At 50.3% G+C, this 12550-nt stretch overlaps 1 protein-coding gene across 18 annotated transcripts in view; it reads right to left on the bottom strand.

The window, feature by feature from the left end:
• The window catches only part of PITPNM2 (phosphatidylinositol transfer protein membrane associated 2), a 164578-nt gene that overhangs the window by 45353 nt on the left and 106675 nt on the right, over positions 1-12550 (bottom strand). For 17 of the 18 annotated variants that reach the window (XR_010108973.1, XM_034934747.3, XM_034934750.3 and 14 more), the window contains one exon: positions 2919-3091. Coding sequence is in view for 16 of the 18 variants with exons in the window: in XM_034934747.3 (XP_034790638.1) it covers positions 2919-2996 (78 nt within the window). In the remaining 2 variants the exon portion in view is untranslated. Of the gene's footprint in view, positions 1-2918; positions 3092-12550 lie in introns of those variants that run through there. The other variant, XM_063593752.1, reaches the window with a different exon arrangement.

Below are 12550 nucleotides of genomic sequence, written 5' to 3' on the forward strand. Positions count from 1 at the left end.
CACCTGTGATGTGCAGCAGACCCCCTGCCCATCACCAAGCTGTCTATCCGACACCCCTAGCCTCAAGGCCTGCCCAGAGGAAAGCTGCCCAGCCAGCCAGCCTGAGCAGGAACACCAACAGCCTTGCCCCCAATCTCCCCTCCAAGCATGCTAGTGCCTGTCACAGAAGCACCTCTCCCGGCAATACCTGGTTTCTTTCACCTTTCTTTTTTAACAGGAAAGCAGACGTGTGCACACATGCTTGCTCACCCAGAAGGTGCACAGGGAAAGGCTCTGGAAGCTCAGAGGAGCAGCAATGACTCCAGCTAGCCCTTAGAGGCCACAGTGTCTCTGCCTAGCTGGGAAGGATGCCCATCTGTCCAACAGGCTCTCACGAAGGGCCCTGAGAGTGCTGATGCTCATGATCTGCAAGGCGGGAGATGTTTCCATCCTGCCACAACCCTTATCAATGGAGCTTCTCAAAAGACACTGCATGTGTCGGCTAGATGGACGGGGCCTGGCTGCACAGCTGCAGGAAGGTCTGAGCGTCTAACAGGGAACTATATGATGCTTAACAGTTACATTCATTGGAGGCATAAGGATAGGTGTTCAAAAAAACCCTGAAGTGGCTGGGCATCATGGCTCACGCCTGTAATCCCAGCACTTTGGGAGGCCAAGGTGAGTGGATCACAAGGTCAGGAGACCGAGACTGTCCTGGCCAACATGGTGAAACCCTGTCTCTACTAAAAATACGAAAATTAGCTGGGTGTGGTGGTGCGTGCCTGTAATCCCAGCTACTCGGGAGGCTGAGGCATGAGAATCGCTTGAACCCAGGAGGTGGAGGTTGCAGTGAGCCGAGATCACGACGCTGCACTCCAGCCTGGCGACAGAGCAAGACTCCATCTCAAAAACAAACAAACAAACAAACAAACAAAAACCTGGAGTGACAGGTGTTTTGAGGAGCCCAGAGGTGATTCTATGCTCCAGAACAGCTTTGGGATCTCCTGGGGGCTGGAGGTCAGTCCTCCCGATCTTGACAGCTACCGGGAGGCCAGGTGGAGCTGAGGGGCTCCTGTGGTCTGGGTTCACCTTGGCTTGGGTGGGAATTGAGAAGCAGTAAGACAACAGCAGCACTGGCAGATCAGCCTGGTCCTTGAACAGGCTGAGCTATTTCCAGAGTGCTCAGAGATGGGGGGCTGATTTAAGCTGCTTCCTCTCTCTCCACTCTCTAGAAATAATTATCGGGTAAGTGGTTCAAGAGGCAATTGAGTGGTCCTTCTGAAGCAGCTCAGAGCAAACAGCCCCCCGGAGAGGCTGGGTTCACCTTCTGTTCTTTTCCCAGCCAAGGCTCCCACATAGGGGAGCCTGGACAAACCCTTGCAGCTTCCTCAAGCTCCTCCCAGAAGGCAGCTGGGGCTGCAGGCTCTGCTGCGAGCTCACAGCTACCTCCCCTGACCTGGGTGGAAGGTGGGAGCCCAATAGGCGAAGCCAGTGATGGGAGGTGGAGGCCCTGCTGAAGCCTCTCCCCCACACCAACGACTCAGTCTGATGCTGTAATTAAGGGGTTGTACAGCAAGAAGCTGGAGGAGGGCAAGCCCCACTGGGTCACAGGGACTGGAGGCACTGATATGCCCAGAGGAGCCAGAGCCAGGCTGACAGCAGGTTCATAATCAGTGTGGGAAGCCCGAAGACCCTCAGCCTGGAGGGAAGCTGCCGGGCTAGGCCATGCCAGGCACTGAGGGTGGACAGAAGGCCAGCAGGAGAGCTGGGATGGAACCTCTACATAGAAAGGACTGCAGCCAGGACTGCAGCAAGTGGGAGCGGTGGTCCCATCTGGGGTCAGCCAGAGGCAGCCAGGTCTTGTGTTCCAGGTTGATCAGGCACTGAGTAGGGAGACTGGAGGTGTCTCCTAAGCAAGAGTCTCTGGCTCATCAAAGGAGCCTGTCATCCTCAAACTCCTGTGTGTGTCTGTAAGTGAGCCACATGTCTGACACTGCTTTTTTGCAAGCAGTCAGGGTGGTGAGGAAAGCACGGAGCTGGGAGCTAGGAGACAGGCCCTGTGCTCCTTGGCAAGGCATTTAACATCTCTGGGCCTCATACGGCTTCCTGTCTGTAGAATGGGGTGTTATGGACTGAATGTCTCTGTCCCCCTAAAAGGCCTGACCCCCAGTGTGATGGTATTTGGAGATGGGGCCTTTGGGTGGTAATCAGGGCTAGATGAGATCATATGGGTGGGGCCCTCACAATGGGACTGGTGTCCTTAGAAGATAAGGAAGGGTGGAAGATGAGGGATTACTTAATGAGTACAGTGTATTTGAGTGATAGATACCCTACAAGCACCATTTTCCAATCTGTGCATGCAACAAAATTACAGTTGTATCCTATACATTTACACAAATAAAAAACAGAGGAGAAAAAGAAAAAGAGAAGACACCAGAGCCTGCTCACTCTCTGCCATGTTAGGAAACAGGGAGAAGGCGCCCATGTGCAAGCCAGGAAGAGGGCCCTCACCAGAAACCGCACTTGCCAGGCCTTGATCTGAGACTTCCGGCCCCCAGAACTGTGAGGAAGTGTGTTCCTCTACGCCCCCAGTTTGTGGTATTTACTGATGGCAGCCCAGGCAAACTGAAACATAGGAAAACACAGGGATAACGTCTGGGCCAGGGAGATAATGGTGCTGAACGCAAGGGCAAGTGTTCGCGTTGTAGGCGGCGGGACACAGTGCCGGAAAGCAATCTGATGCCGCGCGCCCATGGTGTGCTCTGTGCGCCTGGCATCGTGCCTAGAGGCCAGGGGTCCAGCACAATTCACACTTACCAGGAAGTTCTGGGGCAGGCACTGCACTGTGAAGGCCACAACTCCACCTAACCCACATGTGGTGTCTGTGCGCTGGCGCGACCCACCCTCACCCCATGACCCACCCTTGCCCCACGACCCACCTGTATCATGTACAGCTGGGCGATGCGGTACTCCTCCACGGTCATTGGCAGAGGAATCCGATATTCCTTTATAATCATCTTGGAGTCCAAGCCTTCCCGTCGATGGGGAACTGCAAGTTGGGACTTCTAGGCAAGGTTCCTTAAATAACCATGACAAAATTCACCAAGGACCCCTGGGAGACAGAGAGGACAGAACAGAACAGTCACTTTCTGCAAAGGCTGGTGAATACCATAGCACAGAGGAAAGGCCCGGTCTACACCTGAGGCTGGAATTCTGGCCTCTGATCAGGCATGATCCAACGGTGCAACTTTGAGCAGGTTCTCTCCTTTCCAACCTTTATTTTTCTTGTTTGCTAACAGCTACCAAAAGGACAAGTGAGAGGCTATGTGTAAGCTCTCTGATCAACAAACAGCCACGGGGAAGTAAAGAATTGTCACTCCATTAGCAAGGGCCAGGGTAAGAACACCGTGCTCTTGTTTTACTCACAATCCTAACAAGGTACAGCATCTATTTCCCCGGTACTGACACAGTGAGTAATGATAGCTGGTCAGGGAAAGGCAGGCAGATCAAATAAAACTAAGCAGCACAGACATGAGACATTCACAAGTCAGCAGTCTGAGCCATGCCATTAGGGGCAGATGACATCACTACATACCAAGGGGGAGACTCTGAGTGATTTAAAGTTTGGTTTCAGTTCAATCCAATAAGAAACATTTATTGGCATCTATTTTATTCCTTCCATTGGGCTATGTCTGGGAAGTAGATGAGACAAGATAAGCAGAGAGTGTGCTCATAGCCACCTCTATTTAAGTGACAAAGAATATATTTGATGAAGATTTGTCCCTAAGCAATCACATTTTTTTTTTAACTGGGCCGGGCACAGTGGCTCACACTTGTAATCCCAGCACTTTGGGAGGCCAAGGTAGGCAGATCACTTGAGGTTCGGCGTTCAAGACCAGACTGGCCAACATGGTGAAACCCCGTCTCTACTAAAAACACAAAAATTAGCCGCAGGTGGTGGCAGGAGCCTGTGGTCCCAACTACTTGGGAAGCTGAGGCAGGAGAATCGCTTGAACCCAGGAGGCGGAGGTTGCAGTGAGCTGAGATCGCGCCATTGCACTCCAGCCTGGGGGACAAGAGTGAAACTCCGTCTCAAAAAAAAAAAAAAAAACTTAGTGCTTGGAAGAGGCGCATACTCAGTTATCCGGAAAATGAAATCACCCCTTAAAACCCAAGCCCGAGATGGCTGAAGCTTTGCCATAAATATCATTTGGTCACCTCCAAAGGTCACATGCTGTTAACATGAAGCCAAGTGAAGGTTTTCAGGATGGACGATAAATAAATTTTACATTTATTTATTGTTTAGAGACAAGGTCTCACTCTGCACCCAGGCTAGAGTGCAGTGGTGCAATCCCAGCTCACTGCAGCCTTGATCTCCTGGGCTCAAGCTATCCTTCTGCCTCAGCCTCCAGAGTAGCTGGGACTACAGATGCACGCCACCCACACCCAGCTAAGGGTAGTATTTTAGCAAGACTACTCCAAGGACAGCAGCCAGGGAGGATTCACAGTGACCATGGGCAGGACTCCTGCTAAGTGATAAAAGCAAGGGCCTGGCCAGTCAGGCAACTTCCCCAGGGCACGGCTCTCTATCGGGCATTGGAGTATCACCCAGGTGCTAAAGCATTACTGGGTAGCTAACAAGGTTGAGAAAAACATTTACCAGAACTCTCAGGAATACCAGTAGACAGGGTTAAAAGAAGTTCTTAAATAAGCCACTTAGGGAGAAAGACAGAGAGAGGAAAGGTCTGATAAAGGGGCTCCATCCCTTGTGCTAGCCTAAAACAGCGGCTCCCAGTTGTTTAGTTCACAGCAGGTAGGAACGTCAGCCCGAAGCCCATTCAAATTCTCACATCCATCCTGGCATTTTGGGATGCCAAGGCAGGTGGACTGCTTGAGGTCAAGCAAGCTCAAGACCAGCCTGGGAAACATAGCAAGACCCTCCTCTCTATTAAAAAAGAACCCAATTCTCACATCCAGTTGCTTTAAATATAGTCCAAGTGAAGCTCTTTTTTAGCCGATTAGAGCCTAGATACTTTATATACCCCAGAAACTGCACCCAACATCTGCTGGCTGTAGATAAGATAACCCTGGATCCCAGACCCCAACTGCCCCTTGGAGGTCTCTGACCCAGACTCCCCACGGTGCTGCTGAGCAGCATCACCTGGACACAGAAATCCCCTCTAGCTCCCCTCTCTCTGGGAAGTTTCCTTGCCCTGTTCCCCTCCTTGGGGTGGCCCCAGGCCCTGCTATATCCATAAGGACTCTTGCTAGGAGGGGCTTCCCCTCTCCTGCAACCTGTCCACCAGCCTTTCTGATCCCTGATCAACCCCAAAGCTCCCCAGAGGCTGTGCTCAAGTGAAAAAAGACCATTGCTGACCTTCTTCAAGGTCAATGGGTCTAGCTAACAGCCCATGGGACCTGCAAGTTTAGGGCCTGAGGCCCTGTGGAGTTCTTCCCCATACTCCCAGACTCAGCTCCGCCTAGGCCCACATGTCTATTCTCAAACCTGGCTGGAAGCTGAGGACACAGGAGAGAGAAGCAATGGCCCTACAGTGCCCAGGCTGCACCTTATCCTGTGAGGTGTGAAACAAGAGCTGGCTCGGCCAAAGTAGCAAGGGACCCAAGTCTGACACCTGGATGGACTTCCAGCTGGCTGGGAGGGTAGCACAGGCACCTGATCTGAGAAACTTACATACATAAAGGAGAGAGAGCTTTATGTTTGAGGGAAGTTGGAGGAAATTAGGGTTGGAGACAGGAAGGGAAAACTGAAGTTCAATGGGGGTTGTTTCTGAAGCTTCTTCACGTGGTTCTTCATTGAAGCCCCAGCATCGCCCAACTAGGAAGGCACAGCAGGTGCTTGGTGTGAAGCAGTACACCTGTGTGACGTGCAGCACCCACTCCGCCTCTGTGGGGCCTCAGGTGGGCTCCTTTACTGTGGGGCAAATGCAGTGACCCAGAGTGGGCAAGTCTCATTTAGTCATCTAAATAACATGGTCAGACACAGACTCTAAATGTTCTTCAGAAACCTTAGGAGTCTAAGCATTCTGCCCTTTGAGAGTCTTAACCCCTCCAGGGTACATGACCTGCCCTGCTCATCCCCACGCAAATCAGTCCTTTCTCAATCCTCTCAGATTCCAGGACCACCAGGCACTAGCAAGGTAGGACCCCCTGAGCCAGATTCATAATGTTCCTTAAATGTCTCCATCACCTCAAATAACAACCAGGGGTGAAATCTCGCATCCTGAGCCAGCACCCAGACACTGGCTTGGGTCTCTGATTTCAAAGGCTCTGCGAGCACATGTCTGGAACAGATACCTAATGATGTTCCCCCACGGACAAGCTGTCAGGTGAGCTGTTAATTGCACAGGTGCTGTCCACAGCTCCGCTGGGATATTTTTGCGTGCAGGCAGAGGGACAGAGACAGAGAGGGAACACACACCTGGAGGGCCCAGAGGCCCCTTGGAGGCTCCTGGCACCTGGGTGGAGCGGGGCAAAGCTTAGGACTGTGCAAGGGCAGCAGCCACATGGTGGAAGAGCATCAGAAAGTGCAAGTGCTCAGGATGCAATTCCATCAAGGCTGGCTTAGGGAAAAGCAACCGTGTTTCTGCCCGCAAGGAACTAAAGAGCTGTAGAGGTAAGTAAGTAGGTAGATACATGGATAGGAAGAAAGAAAAAACAAATAAATGGTTCTATATCTTACAGTTAAGTGCACGGGTGACTAATAGGAGAGAGGACTCAGAACTCTAAGAGTGACACAGAATTTGACGGGAGGTGACAGTTTGGAGCTCACTCTGGGATCTGACTGCAAAGCCTCACAATGCCTTTACCAGCTGTGTGACCTCCTGGAAAAGCCCCTGTACCTGCTGAGCCTCGGTCTCTCCATATATAAAATGGGGATAATACTATCTGACTTCTGGAGTTACCATGAGTGTCATGAAAACAAGATAAGTTGCTCAGTCCAGAGGGGTCTCAGGAAAGGCTTCATGGAAGGCGGAGCCAGGCTCTCTGAGATCCATGGGATTCTGCTCGGCAGAGCTGAGGGCGGGTGTGAGAAGGACTCAATCCAGTAAGAAGGAATAGCGTGAGCAAAGGCCCCAGGGCAGGAACGTGGGGCTCCATTGAGTGGCTTCCCACCATGTGCCCCTGGCATGGCCAGGCTGCATCTTGGGGAGATGAGGTGGGGCTCTCTGAAGCATGAGTTTAGGGGCTTAGACATCCTTAAAGTCATCTAAAAAATAATTACCTGGCCGGGCACGGTGGCTCACACCTATAATCCTAGCACTTTGGGAAACCAAGGCAGGAGGATTACCTGAGCCCAGGAGTTCAAGACCAGCCTGGGCAATACAGTGAGATCCTGTCTCTTCAAAAAATCATACACTTAAAAAAAATTAGCTGGGCAAGGCGGCAGACACCTGTAATCCAGACACTTGGGGAGGCTAAGGGCAGAGCTGAGGGTAGGTGTGAGAAGGACTCAATCCAGTAAGAAGGAACAGCGTGAGCAAAGGCCCCAGGGCAGGAACATGGGGCTCCATCGAGTGGCCTCCCACCATGCACCCCTGGCACGGCCGGGCTGCATCCTGGGGAGATGAGGTGAAAGGATGGCTTGAGCACAGGAGGTCAAGGCTGCAGTGAGCCATGTTTGCGCCACTGCACTCCAGCCTGAATCACAGAGCAAGGCCCTGTCTCAAAAATAAATAAATACATAAAATTCAAAAAAAAAGAAAAAATTATCTGATGTTGAAATCCAACTAACCAAAAAGATAAGTCAAAATGAGGTAATAAATGGAGAAATCCTGATGAACACGGCATTGATATTTTTGAAATCATGGCAATTATGTGATTGAACTGACTATCAAAACCTCAACACTGTACACAAATGATAATACAACTAAGACAAATTTGGAGAAGAACAAAGGTAGAAATATCGTTTCCTCAACTTCCATAGCATAGAAGTTGGTTCATTAAGTAGGTAGAAAAATTAGTGAGAGATGAACAGGCAGAGAATGGAGGATTTTTAGGGCAGTAAAAGTACTCTGTGGGATACTACAATGGCGGATGCATGTCCTCATACATTTGTCCAAACCCATAGAAAGTACAACATCAAGAGTGAGCCCTTGTGTAATCTACGGACTTAGGGCGATGCCATGTCACTGCAGGCTCATTCATTGTAACAAACAGGGCACATTGATGTGTGATGCTGAGAGTGGGGGAAGGGGCATATGGGAACTCCGTACTTGCCACTCAATTTTGCCGTGAATCTAAAACGGCTCTTAAAAAAAATAAAGTTTAGGTGGCTCACGCCTTAATCCCAGTACTTTGGGAGGCCAAGGTAGGCAGATCACTTGAGGTCAGGAGTTTGAGACCAGCCTGAGCAACGTGGTGAAACCCCATCTCTACAAAAAATACAAAAGTTAGCCAGGTGTGGTGGAGTGCCTGTAGTGCCAGCTACTTGGGAGGCTGAGGTGGGAGGATCCCTTGAGCCCGGGAGGTGGAGGTTGCAGTGAGCCAAGACCGTGCCACTGCACTCCAGCCTGGGCAACAGAGCGAGACCCTATCTCAAAAAATAAATAAAGTTTATTATTAAAAAAAAATTAATGACTTTAACCTTTTAAAAGTTTTTCTCTCAGAAAATAGATTAGAGGTCACCAGGGGCTGGGGTTGGAGGAAATGGGAGTAGTTGTTTAATAGTTACAGAGTTTCTATTTGGGTGATAAAAAAGCTTTGGAAGTGGTAGTGGTGATGGTTGCTCAACATTGTGAATATATTTACTGTGATGAAATAGTACACTTAAAAACTGTTAAAATAGCAAAGTTTATGTTATATATATACTTACCACAATTTAAAAAAATCAATAATATACCAAAACCATTTAATCGTATACTTTAAATGAGTATATGTATGGTATGTTATTATACTTCAATCAAGCTATTTTCAAAAGCTTTTCTCTCACCTTTAACCTTTTAGGACTATTATCACTTACAATAAAGAAATCTTTTTCCTCAGTTTAGCAACTCCCATTTCACTTGAGATACATGAAAATTGATACATTTGTCTGGTTAAATTCAAATAACATTAATTTTAATTTTTACCTTAAAAACTCATGTAGAACATGATACTTTTTTAAAAAAAGATCATGTAGAACATGATACTTTATAGAACATGATACTTTTTTTAAAAAAGATCATGTAGAACATGATACTTTTTTAAAAAAAGATCATGTAGAACATGATACTTTTTAAAAAAAAGATTAAATTTAATTTTTACTTTAAAAATTCATGTAGAACATGATACTTTTTTAAAAAAAGATTATTACTACTCTGTACATGTCTGTTTGTATGAAGAGTGTGGAATAAACGTTGACTGAATGCTGGAGAGGGTCCATCAGATGGATGGACTTTGTGGGCAACTTTTACCTGCACTTTATTACCTGATGTTTCAGAAGGCAGCAGCTGTAGCATTTGAGTAGTGTGTGTGTAAACAGACAGAGAAGGGCTGGTAGTGTTGTGATTAAAATAAAATAATCAGCTAGACCTTCTGCCACCTGTTAGCTGTGACAGTGGGCAAATTGCTTAATCCTTTGATCTTTCATTTTGTCTTCTGGGGGTAAGAACCACCCCTGCCCAGCTGGGGTGTCTGTAGATTAAATGAGGTGATGCACATGAAGTGCTCAGCCCTGTTCCAACCAGTGTTCAACTAGCAAGAGTGAACAACAAGGTGGCACTGCTGTCCCTAGCAGGGTCTGGAAGGCGGGTCCCTGAGATACAGGGCCTGTGGGCTTCCTGGTAGGGCTGCCTACCCCCAGGTGCAGACAATAAACCTAGGCCTGAAGGAGGAGCAGCCCTGCTGTGGTGCTGGTTGGCCTTACAGCCAGGCACGGACCTACTGGGGTGAGATAGGGTCCTCCTCACTTTCTCCCTGGTTGAGCTGAGGCCAGGGAGCACGGCAGACCCTCCCGTATCAGAGCAGTGTGACTTGTGTGTCTGCCTCTCCCTGGAGCCCCCTTGGCCCGAAGCTGAACCCTCACTCAGACAATCTCATTACACCCAGTCCAGCTGCCTGGGTGCTAGCGAGACAGACACACATTTCATCTCGTCTCTGCCGGAGTCGTGACGGGTTAGACAGAATTATGTTTTACTGCTGTCTGCAGGGCATCTTTTGGGGCCTGGCACAGACAGAGAAAAAAAAACACATACAGGTCTCCAGAGGCCCTTCAGGGAGGAAGGCCAGGCAAGGGGTCTGGGTGGTCGCCCACATGCACAGCCCACATGGCTCTGCTCCAGGGATGACAGGGACCCTTCCCTGGGCTTCAAATGTGGCACCTGGGCCCTGGCCCTTAGAAAAGTCTTCAGGTTCCAGACCCTGGCATTCACGACCCTAGAAAGAACCCCCAGCCCCATGTTCACTGATGTCTTTGAGTAAACACCTGGCCAGACCATGTCAGAGTGGGGCCACTCAGGGAGGCCATGGAGCAAGAGACCAGCCGTGGGCAAGGCGTGAGGTGCAGGATGCATCCAGACTAGGGTTCCAGGCACAGGCAGACGACCAAGAAGAGCTGTGAGGGATGTCACCCAAAGAATCAAGGGCATGGCTTCCCACCAAGACACAGAGCACCAGCTGGGCCTCCCAGGCTGGAGCCCAAAGATCTTCCTGAACCTCCCAGGGAGTAGAGGAGAAAAGTGACACAGAAAGAGCTTCAGATTCATGAGGCAGGGGTGGCCAGGCTGGAGGCATGTGATGAAGACTTAAAGTGGATTACTGGGGTTTGGCCCAGGACGAGGCGAGGTGGACAGCTCCTTTAAGTGGAGGCCACGAGACACCCTGACTGGGAGGGGAAGCACGAGAATTGTGTTTACAGAACTTAATCTGTTTTTCCATGATTAGCAGGGGTCTGACGTCACAGATGGAATTTAGTGAGGCTGTGCAAAGTTAAGGGGGGATGGAATCCATCCAAACGCAGTTCAGCTGCATTCTGGTTATTAAGTCTGGAAGCTACGCCAAGCCAGCGGGAGCCCCGGTTTTTGCAGCAGTGGGAAGCGAGGGAGCCAGCGGCAGGTCTGGGGGCCTGGGACTCAGGACTGTGGGTATCCATAACCTCCTTCTGCCTCCCTTGAGTCCCTCTCCTCTTGCTCTAAGAGAGCTTCCTTCTGCTCTCTGCTTCCCAAACCTACTGGTTCCCAATCAGGAGCTGAAGCAGGCAATGGTAAAAGTACTTCCTCTCCAGATGCAGCCAGACAAGGCTCCCCAGGCCTCCCCTAACCATCTATGTGTATCCAGGGACCCAAAGCTCTGGATGAATGGGAGGCAGCACAGAGGGATAAGGGGCTGTTCTTTGTCCAGCAACCATCCCCTTATGCCTGGGCTGGGGTTGCAGGAGTGTGTGGCTGCTCTGAAGGTGTGTGTTATGAGGTTAGCACTGATCAGCTGCCTCTCTGTGTCCTGGAGCTGAAAGCAGGAGAGGTCACAGACCCACAGAATCGTCCAATCCCTGCCCCAGAGTAGTTCCACCTTTATGTGTTAGACACTGGGCTTCCAGCAGAGATTTCTTTTGAAGAAAGGATTTCTGGGCTAAGAAACAAGCAGAGGACCCTGCTGCAGGCCAACCCTCCCCTTACAAATCAGGAGACTAAGGCTCAGGAAGCAGGCAGAGAGCTGGGTTGGGAACCAGGACCCTGACTCCCAGCTTCTCCCTCCACCCAGCCACAAACTCCCAGGCATTAGAGAAGAAAAGTGACACAGAAAGAGCTTCAGGTTCATGAGGCAGGGGTGGCCAGGCTGGAAGGGCAAGGACCAAGGAGACTTTGAGCAGGAGGACACAGCTCCTACCCCCACCCCCCACAGATTCCTTGACACCTTTAAGCAGGACCTGACTCCTTCCTCTAACGCTGGCCTGGGCAGTGAAGAGGGGGCCCCAGAGAGCTTTAAAGCCCTGGGCACTGCTGCAGTTACCCCAAATCCCACAGAAAGTCATAAATCTCACCATTGTACACCTGGAGTGCCAAGCTGGGGCAACTGCCAAGCCACTGCAGGAGTTGGTCACCAGATCCCACAGCACAGCGGCCACCTGGGGGCACCGTGGGGCTTGCAGTGCTCTGCAGCTCCAGGAGCAGGAGTGGGATGCTAGAGTTAAGTTATGAGGCATCGCTATGTAATGCCTCAACCCAAACAACAGACCCAGGGAAGCAGTGGTGCAGACCACAGAGCAGGCTCTGAGAGGGCGCATCCTGCTCAAGGACTGCGGCAAGGCAAGGGGGCCCTGTTTTTATGACTCCTCCTCCCTGGCTGTGGCTATCAGCATAGCAACCTCAGTTGGGTGGAAACGGGCACAAATGTGCATGTGAGGAAATAAGCTTGAAACTCAGAGCCTCCAAGATGATAAGCACGGCATGAAGGAGAATTATTTGGAACTCACCTCCTACCCTGGTCCTCTAGGGACCCTGCTGGTCACAGAGCTACTACCACCACCACACTGGCCGCCAGGGTTGGTGCTCCCCTAATTTAACACTGAGTATGGCTGAAATAAGACTGGGCCCTTAAACAAAATGCCACGGGAGGCTTAGATGTGACAACAGAA

Source organism: Pan paniscus, chromosome 10, assembly GCF_029289425.2.
Source record: "Pan paniscus chromosome 10, NHGRI_mPanPan1-v2.0_pri, whole genome shotgun sequence".
NCBI lineage: Eukaryota > Metazoa > Chordata > Mammalia > Primates > Hominidae > Pan > Pan paniscus.